Source organism: Cyberlindnera jadinii (assembly GCF_001661405.1).
Source record: "Cyberlindnera jadinii NRRL Y-1542 unplaced genomic scaffold CYBJAscaffold_3, whole genome shotgun sequence".
Classification (NCBI taxonomy): Eukaryota; Fungi; Ascomycota; class Saccharomycetes; order Phaffomycetales; family Wickerhamomycetaceae; genus Williopsis; species Williopsis jadinii.
Window position 1 is genome coordinate 1,114,498 of NW_017963654.1, and position 9,859 is coordinate 1,124,356.

General features: G+C 42.7%; 4 protein-coding genes across 4 annotated transcripts in view; 3 read left to right on the top strand and 1 right to left on the bottom strand.

The window, feature by feature from the left end:
• Window positions 1-81: 81 nt before the first annotated feature.
• TAF2 (transcription initiation factor TFIID subunit TAF2) lies at window positions 82-4,223 on the bottom strand. Its single transcript, XM_020214647.1, has one exon. It carries the CDS (start codon window positions 4,093-4,095, stop codon window positions 106-108), a length of 3,990 nt encoding a protein of 1,329 aa, XP_020072114.1. The 5' UTR covers window positions 4,096-4,223; the 3' UTR covers window positions 82-105.
• A 215-nt stretch (window positions 4,224-4,438) lies between these two features.
• On the top strand, window positions 4,439-4,756 carry CYBJADRAFT_161548 (uncharacterized protein; the record flags this gene model as incomplete). Its single annotated transcript, XM_020213620.1, has 1 exon — window positions 4,439-4,756. The coding sequence occupies one exon, from the start codon at window positions 4,439-4,441 to the stop codon at window positions 4,754-4,756; it is 318 nt and encodes a 105-aa protein (XP_020072115.1).
• Window positions 4,757-5,555: 799 nt separating this feature from the next.
• Window positions 5,556-6,600, top strand: CYBJADRAFT_161549 (uncharacterized protein; the record flags this gene model as incomplete). Its single annotated transcript, XM_020213621.1, has 4 exons — window positions 5,556-5,688; window positions 5,829-6,164; window positions 6,293-6,322; window positions 6,437-6,600. The coding sequence occupies 4 exons, from the start codon at window positions 5,556-5,558 to the stop codon at window positions 6,598-6,600; spliced, it is 663 nt and encodes a 220-aa protein (XP_020072116.1).
• A 2,435-nt stretch (window positions 6,601-9,035) lies between these two features.
• The window catches only part of CYBJADRAFT_124742 (amino acid transporter), a gene marked incomplete at both ends in the record, with an annotated part of 4,536 nt that continues 3,712 nt past the window's right edge, over window positions 9,036-9,859 (top strand). Inside the window, one exon of the mRNA XM_020212554.1 lies at window positions 9,036-9,752. Coding sequence (XP_020072117.1) covers window positions 9,036-9,752 — 717 coding nt within the window. The remainder of the gene's footprint in view (window positions 9,753-9,859) is intronic.

Here is a 9,859-nt window from a genome sequence, read left to right on the forward strand (position 1 = left end):
TCCTATTCTGTCCAAAAATTCGTTGATTCATATACTGGCTATTAATGCGTCTACAGATTTGCAAATATATCATTAAAAGAATCGTCATTAGATAGTACAATCACATTAAAATTTGAATTTGAGTTTGAGTTTTGGTTTTAACTTTGCCGGAGATGTGATAACTGGATTAATTGATGGAATAGTTGATGTTTCCACAGGTTGCGACTTGGATTTTGGTGGAACTGTTAGATCAAGACGTAGAGAGCCTTCTGAAATAGCCTTCAATTTATCACTCTGTATTTTCAGCGATACTTTCTTCGATTTGATTGGAGAAGAGGATACAAGAATATGTGACTGCCCCTTACGATAGATGATCTTCACATATCTCAGCTTAGCTGGACCGTGGCGTCTAATCTTGGCCCTCACAGTGGTTGACTTGTTCTTCAGAATTGGCTTCGAAATTGACTTTCTGCGTTGGATCACAGGTGCCTTTTGAGTAGGGGGCTTTGCAGTTGACGGCTTCGCAATGATAGGGAGTGAGATCTTGAAATAACCTTCTCTCTTGAAAAGAACAACACCACGGCCTTGGTTCTCAGCGACAAGTCTTTTCTCTCTAGGCATAGGAAGTGTCACAGCTAGAGTATCCAATGAAGGGATCACCACAGCTATGATATCGAATAAATCTCTTTTCAGCCCTATGCTCAATAGCGGGTTTCTGACTGCGTTCCACATCTCTCTTTGAAGGGGAATGTATTCGCTATATTGTCGTCTGAGTAGGTCAATGGCACCCTTCAAACTCGTTCGAGATGCTGCATCTCTTCTAGACTCAAAAGCATGGCTGTTTCCTTCCTCGATGATTATTCCATTATTGGAAGAACTGTCTTCAGTAACGTCAATAGGACGGCTGAGTTCATCTTCATCGAGTTCTGCTGAACAACCTTCTATAACAGAAGCGGCCAATCCTCTGGAGAGCGCAAGCGCAAGCCCATTTTTCAAATAACCACTTCTCTCAAATAACAATGTCATGAAGAAGTACTTCATAATACCGGAGTTCTTCAGTGCACCCATTTGGAATAGACCTTCAAAAGCAGCTATTCTGATATCAGGCGAGTTCGTGTTACAGGTACGTTCAATCATATATTCCGGCGTGATCTCCAAAAGACCACTGGCACGAAGGCGCAACTTCTGTGTAAGCGCAACAACACTCACCGAGCTCTTTTCTGTCCATTCATCCATTTTTTGCTGTCTTGAAATCTCTCCCATTGCGTGGTCGAGGAAACGCTTTTCATCATCGTTTAATTCGTTCAAGGACGGCGTATTTGCGATGATAGCAGATGTGAGACACTCAAGTAAATGACCCACGTAATGTGTATCGCTGTAGTTATTTCCAAGATTTTGATTGTACTTCAAGATCGACAACAAAAAACGTTTCACATCCAAAGGACACCTTTGATTCTCATCCCTAATAAGGGATAATGCCAGCGGTATAGCATTATTTATGAAATACGTAGGGAAGTCAGAGAAATCATTCGGCATAGGCATCTCGGAGTTTTGGAAACAGAACAACCTTTTGAAAGCAAGAAGAAGGTGTTCTTTGGAGATCCAATTGGTCTCCTTCTTGGCTAGCTTTGCCATCGCCAAGGCTGCTGAAACTCTGATTCCATAGTAGTATCTGTCATCCATCAACGTCCTCAACAAGATAGAAGAATAAAGAGCCGATGGCTGAGAGTTTTCAAAATAGTGGATCGATTCCAATTGTGCCTCCACATCTCTATCCTGTTGTAATTGTGATGCGTACATATAATCAGGCTGGGTCAAGTGAATCTTACAGATCCATTCAAAGTCAGCGTCAATTCTGATCCACTCAAATGCTTCATTCGTCATCTTCATTTCTTCCTCTTTACTCCAGTCGGTTAACTTCCAGTCACTGATGTCATTTGGCGTTTGTAAAATATCCCCTAAACAGTGAAGAAGGATTTGGTCGTCTTCTTCAGCGGCTTCCTTAGCCTCTTTTTCCGATTTGATTTGCTTCTGACTTCTTTTCAGCCTTTTATATTTTGTATTGTATTGAATGTCAAGCTTGGTGAAGCCTTCTTTCAGATCAACGATGTGTTCGTATGGCGTTCCATCGGCTTCATGAATACGAATAGTCATTGGGCCCGTGAACAACTGATGACTCTTGATTTTTGTACCTGATTCAGATTCAACGTTAATCTTGTGAACAGCATTTGGGATAAAGTTATCTTTTGTTGGTTGCTTTTCAAGCGGATCCTGGCCCTGGACTTGTCTGATACCCATTTCAATGAACATTCTTTTCTTGTTAAACCTTTGACTAACCATGAAGACAGGTACACCGGAGCCATGAACCCACTGTCTAAAAAACGTCTCTAGTCTGTTGTGGTTCACCTTTTCACACACGTGCTGGAAGTGATGAGTACTCAAACTACCGTTAGGTAAGTCTCCAGACATGCATTGCAGGAAAATTTTTGGAAATACCCTTGAAAGACCAAATGATTGTTTAGTCATTCTCTTATCCAAAATGAAGAGAACAATTGGAGCTTTGAGTTTGATAAAGTCGAGATCCTTATGGGCAACTGGGAATGCGAAATTTGGCTTTGAGAGAGGATCTTTCCCAACGTCCTCTTCACAGATACGTTCAGCTTGTCTCTTGATCCTGTATTTATACTCGTTCAAACCCATAAGATCCTTAATAAACTGAAGAGCCATGTAATGAGCAATTCCAACAGTGATCCAAATATCATTGTAAGTGCTTGGCACGACGTATATTCCGGACCATTGTTCTGCTAAAGAGACCAACAACTTGTATGTACTGTCAAAGAGAGGGTCAATTTCATTGATCGAGTACAATAGTCTATCATTCAACAGTGTGAACCCACAGAAGCCATTGTAGTCAATGTCAAGATCGTTGATAAATACAAGAGCACAACTTGCATTTGGATAAGAACCAAACTCCTTTGAGAAAAAGTCCAAGGCCTTATGCATGAAGATTGTTGTGTTTAATGCGTCAGAGGTCTGATGGGGGAAGCAGTATACAGCAATAGGAACAGATGATGTGTCCTTTTCCCTTGCTGCATCATCATCTTGGAAGTTTATTAGTGGAACTTGGACAAAGGGACCCACCACAAAGCCGATATGGTGAGCAGAAGTGGCATTGTACAAATCGATAGAGACAGATTTCTTAGCCAAGTCCACAGGATGCGCATTTTCCTTTTGCCCTGCAAAATCTCCAAACACAACCGAAATCTCAGTGCTTTCATCCTCATCCTCATCATCTTCAGTGGCGTTTAAAGTGTTAGAATCGAGAGCACCAATGAGCTTCGAAACACCAATTTGCTTAACTGTTTTCGGTACCCCAATGTCAAGTGTCCATGAACACTTATCCACAAGGCTATCAACACATGGTACCCAGGAAGACGTCGAAACACCATAAGATGTGTTTGAAGTGTAAGCGTACCATTCGTTTTTAGACAAGGAGGATCCTTTTCCACCGACAAAGTGCAGACCTGTGGTTGGGTTCTTCAAAGAATATTCGATTCTGATCTTCACATTCGTATAAAACATTTCAAGATTTGTAGCCTTATGACTGCCAGGAGTGTGCGTTTGGCCTCCATGTGGAGTCATTCCCGATATCGTGGACGGGTCTTGTGGATATAACTTCAAGTTATCAGGCATTATTATCGTCAACTCCTCTGTATGTTCACCTCTGAACATCTTTTCATGTTGACCCTTATAGAAATGGTATTGATGAACATCGTTGAACACCGACTTCCTCTCCCCTAGTAGAGCATCATATTCCTCTCTCAAGGGGTCCTCATACAAGTACTGGGCTCTTTTCCCGTTGACCAACACAGACTCAATGGTCAATTGACGGCAGTCCAATTTGACAAACTTCAACACCGGCTCTGTGGGAGTTACAATGATCGTCGTTGATCCAACAATGCTTCTATTTTCCAAATCCACATCCAAATTCACAATCTGTTCGGTTACCCTGTAGTTCCTGAGCGAAGACGAGCCCGCTAACCCTTTGGCAAACGCTCCTGGTGTGTGTGTTGTTGAGCCTATACCTGCCGCACTGGGATGGTCATATGAAGGCATTGCGTCCTGCTGTGATGATAAATGCCAGGCTATCAGCGTCTATTAGAGCAAGCAAGAAGGAACAAAGCAATAAAACAAGGATAGGACGTAAGCGCCGTGATGTAGCGCTCCTGTTTTCCCAAAGTGTTGATGATGTTTACATTTGTTGTTGTTCTTCTTCTTGGATTGCGTGTGCTTTTTTTGTGGTTGGCTGTTCGGTGAATCGAGTTCATGATGACGTAATCAAGTCGGTAAAATTTTCACTCGGCTTTCGAGAGAGAGAGAGCTCATCGCGCAATACTTTTGAATCTATACGGTCTATCTTTTGGCCTATTTGTCTTTGAATACAAAGAAGTGTACGATAATGGCACAGAAGCAGAAGATCTCAGCTAAGAAGAACAACAACAGTAAGACGAAAAAGTCTTTCAAAGTATCGAAAAGCTCATCCAGAACCACGGCTTCTAAAGTCATCGCATCGAATTCGCTTGATTTGGCGGACATAATTAACGCTGCCGCTATAGCTGGTAAAGGGCAGAAGGGCAGAAAGCAAGAAAGCAAGAGTACAATGCTACAGACGAACAAGATGCAGGAGGATATCAAGAAGGACAAAGAGATGATCAACAACGGGAAGGAAGAGACGCAGAAGACACAGAACCTGTTGGACAAGCTGGATCTTCTATGATTGCATCCGTCTACGTACCTGGTTGATACGCTTGTGTAAGAGATATGCGCTGTTGCTTCTTTTGCTCTATACATTGGAATCAAAGAATTGAAGTGAAACTATGTTCCATCCTCTTGTGTGATGTCCAGATACCCACAAATTTGTCACGTATGAGCTCTTTTAGAAGACTCCTTGCTTCTCCAGTTGAAACGTTCTTAGAGATGAGCAGGTATACATTTTCAGTGCTTGTCGTTGAAAATCTTTCTCGAGAGTCTCAAAGTTATAGGCCCCAAGAAGATGAATAGCTTACCTTTCCAATCAAATGGGTCGGATCCCAGTTGTACCAAGATTTTGTGATGAGCTCACCAAGGCTCTGTATGCTTTCCCAGATATTCTGATGATCATCCTCGGTGCATATTGCACGGGAAGATAATCATGTCACTTAAACATGAGAATTATAAACATATATTTCAAAGGACATAGTCTGACCCCATTTACTTTGATGAAATCAAATTTTTACCTAAAGGAGACTTACTCCCATCCCGTAACAGTGGGAGGAGGGATTGAATACTCTAAACTGACGTCCAATTAGACATCAGTTACTCATAATTGGTGTACGCACATATGCACAAGGCTCTATCATACAGCAGTGCAACCGCGGATAATTAAGATGAAGCCTTCTAACAACCGCTAGCACCAGCGATCAACACGGCTTTCATCAACGAATGGACTTTTCACTTGTCGAAGTCTAAAAGGTATCCGATATCACTTCAACAGCACCAGAAGAAAAAGACCAAATGTTGACTCTTTTAGAGCAATAATGTCATCATCAAATACAATTAAATCAACAGACAAGAAGCAGTGCTATCCTACCAACTCTGTACAGTCGGAGACGAATTCGTTTGAAAGAGGTGATATCGGAAACACAACGCTCGATGAGGTCGACAAGGAAGGTTACCACCATTAGCTCAGACAGAACTTCAACATCTGGAACGTACCACTTCCATATATCTTCTCTGCTGCGCTGTATACCTCTCGTTTGTTACTATCACAATAACTATGCTGGCATGCTCTAGTGGTCATTACCAGCCAGCCAGTTTCGTGTTCAAGGACTTTGAGAACAACACTGGCTGGTCGTCAGCTGGTATTGCCTTCATTGTTGGTTTAATCAACCCAGCCTGGTCGTTCTCTTGTCTCGACTGTGCCACCCACACGGCAGAAGAGATCGTCGAGCCAGAACGTTGGATTCCTGTTTCCATCTTGTCGACAGTTGCTATTAGATTTGCCACACCGTTCTGTTATGCGATTTCCATGTTCTTCTGCATTAGAAACTTGGATGCTATTCTAAGTTCCACCACAAGAGTTCCAATCTTGGATATCTTCTATCAAGCGTTAGGTAACAAACATGGTGCCCTGTGTCTTGCTTCTGGTGTGCTATTGTTGGTTGTATTTACATGGGGTTCACAACGGCGTACAATGCCATGGTTACTGGCTGTATCACATTTTTACTGTTGTCATATTCCATTCCAATCGTTTGTCTCTTGTACAAGGGAAGAGACAACATCAAGCACGATCCTTTCTGGATGGGTAAGTTTGGTCTTTTCTCCAACATTGTAACAATCTGTTGGACCATTTTTGCCTGGGTCTCTTTCTGTTTTCCTTTTACAATGCCAGTTGATAAGAACTCTATGAATTATGCAGCTGTTGTACTTGTTGCCATGATTCTCTATGCGCTCATATACACGTTTGCTGAGGATCACCCAAAGATTCGAACTGTTATAGCTGTATACTGTCAATACTTGATTCAGTTGCGTAACACTTCAACTGGTGTAGCCCTGTTGCTGAATTTTCCAAAAATGTACTAAAGTACTTTGATATGCTCGTCTTCAATAATGGCAAGAGATTTCATACAATGCAGTGCTGTGTACTTTCAACACAGGGTATCACTATAGGAAGAGAAGCACGTGTGACAGGAACGTTAACTCTCAACTAATTTAATCACTGAGACGTAATCGAGCCAGGCAAAATGTTTGTGATCGAATGGCGTGAAACTAGTTGGCGTAAGATGTCATCTACAAGACCTCCAGTTCAAACAGAAGGCTACCAGTAGTCTTAGTTAAAGGTTCAAATTACAATGCGATATATTGGAATGGATAATTCCACCGCAATAAACGTGGCAAGTAGAATTTCAAGCCTAGAGTGAATTTACACATGTAGTATTTCTACCATTGCAACGCCAAAAGCTCTGAACTGAAAGAGCTGAGATTCTGTCTATGGTCATGTTTTGGCGACACCGTCACAAGCGAAATTAATCACAGGGAGAGCATGTTCATCATTGATTGCTAAGCGGAAGGTTCTCGGATAGATGATCTTGATTACCATTATCAAGCTAATCGGCTACGTTAGGTGTGTTGAGATAAAGAAGTAACAGATCTAACTATACCCAGAATCACAAATTACACACATCCCAGATAATCAACTTGCGTTTAATTGATTGATTATTTTCCTTATCTGACGCCCAGCAAATGGCTGAGCATTAAAATTGGAATTTAGTAACAGTACTGAGGTACTTGTTTACTAGCAGTTATTTTACACCGTAGATCACATATACCAGGGGGATTTTACAATACATCATTAGCACCAGTGAAGCACATGCAGACGTCATGCATGCCCTGATAGATATGTTTACAAGGACGGTGAGGGAATTGGTCAAACTTTAGCCGGATTGGGTGCAACGCATGGCTATGGACTTTGAAACAGAGAGTCGAGGGGGAATTTCGAAAGCTTTTATAGGTCCTATCACTTCGTGGAGTGGGCACGGCGTAAACAAGGCTATGGGCTCGGGGACAACCCGTGGAGAGTTTATCTTGCTTTACCTCATATCACATAATTCATGTGGAGTTTGGAGAGTAGACCAAATCAGAGATGTGCTATTACAAATGCACGTTTTGATCATACTGGTCTAGTCAAATCATATGTAGCGTACTGGTTCAAAAACAACCAAGACATGTTTTAAGATTTAAACCGTGATAGTGTAGATAACGCTGCGCAGACTGCACGTGTTTGTCATGTGCTCATTGCGGTTGGACCCTCCATATTCAGCATGTAGATGACAATAGATACCAGGGACTACAATAATCTATTCGATCACGGTCGGAGCATGGGCTGCACATGAAGATGTGTGACAAGCTATCTCTAAAGTGGAGGTCAAGTTGCTTTGGCTAATCAAATTCACACTGGTGACCGAATCCTATACCACACAAACTCCGCAGGACCATATCTTACGCCTCCTTTTGGAGCCTCAGTCCGGAAAATACAGGGTTGTCAAAATATCTCCAGATATGAGTCTCCCGAAAAGAAGAGTGTATTGTATGGATGTGACTACATACCTCTCTAATCGGGCCTTTGGTTGGCGTAGCCGTTCCTGGAAGAAGAGGCTTATAATTTCCCTTGGGGATTACAAATTTACCAACTGTTTAATGCTATTCAACAGAGCTGGATATGGACAGGGAACAGACTTGGAAATATTGTCGTTATTTCCACGTCAAGCTTTTACTTGTTCTTAACCATCTACATCAACATTGAGAAGTTCAAAGCGTTTAACACCAAAACCGGCTGTTCAAGATAACGACAAGCGCACATGACTTCCGCTAGAGCGACGGGGCCTGCAACCAAAACCTCACAAGAAAAGTGGCCAGCAGCTGGAGTTTGCCGGCCGGATCAATTCCTCCTTGTGCTTCACCTAATCGTACCAATTCTTCCGGAACTTAACCGTAGAGAGGGTCCTAATTATTAATCAATGGCTACTACAACACGTCCAAGACTGTCAACATAGTAATAACGACATACATACGTTAAACTCTGACACTTTCGGCCCAATAACGCGTCTCACAAGATTCGTCCAAGTTCCCGCGACATTGTGGAGAGCGAGAGAGACAGAGAGCGTCGATATCGAATTTTTACCCAAAGCAGACTTTCTCACCAAGACGCCCTGGGTAAAGGTTCCAGCTGAGCCTCATGCGCTGCAAACCGAAATACAAAAGTTGCAGCGGCAGCAGCAGCAGCAACCGTTTATCACGACGGGCCACGACGATAACGAAGTATAGAGAAACTCTCCAGGCCTTGAATTACACAGATCAACGTTGAAAAAGATGATACGCGGCTCTTATCAGCGCCCCAATCTGGCAAGGTTGTTGAACAATATAATTCGGAGGTGTGGTCGACGCATATAAAATCGCCTACAGATCACCTCCACAACGTTCGACAAATCAGCGTGGGTCGAGATTCTCAAGAACAAGTAATGTCTTCATCAACCACAAGACTCTCAATAGATAAGAAACAGCCTTATCAAATCAGCTCTGTACAGTCGGAGACGAATTCGTTTGAAAGAGGTGATGTCGAGAACACAACGCTCGGTGAGGTTGACAAGGAAGGTTACCACCATGAGCTCAGAAAGAACTTCAACATCTGGTCTTTGCTGGGTGTTGGTTTCGGTCTGACAAACTCGTGGTTTGGTATCTCTGCATCCTTGGTGACAGGTATCTCTTCTGGTGGCCCGATGCTTATTGTATATGGTATCATGATCGTGGCAGCCATCTCCATATGTATCGGAACATCTCTATCTGAGTTAGTGAGCGCGTTCCCCGAGAACTCTGGTGGTCAATACTACTGGACTTTTAAGCTGGCGCCTAAGAAGTACAGAAGATTCTGGGCTTACATGTGTGGTTCGATGGCATGGTTTGGATCCATTTTCACCACGGCCTCTGTTACGATCTCCATTGCATCAGCAATCTGTGGTATGTACAACTTGTCCACTGGTAGAGACTCATTGCCAAAGACATGGGAGGTGTTTGTTGCTTTCGAACTCACCAACTTGTTCCTTGTGTTTTTCAACATCTGGAATGAACCACTTCCATATATCTCCTCTGCTGCTCTGTACACCTCTCTTTTCTCGTTTGTTACTATCACGATAACTGTGCTGGCGTGCTCTAGTGGTCATTTCCAACCACCAAGTTTCGTGTTCAAGGAATTTGAGAACAACACTGGTTGGTCGTCAGCTGGTATTGCCTTCATTGTTGGTTTAATCAACCCAGCCTGGTCGTTCTCTTGTCTTGACTGTGCCAC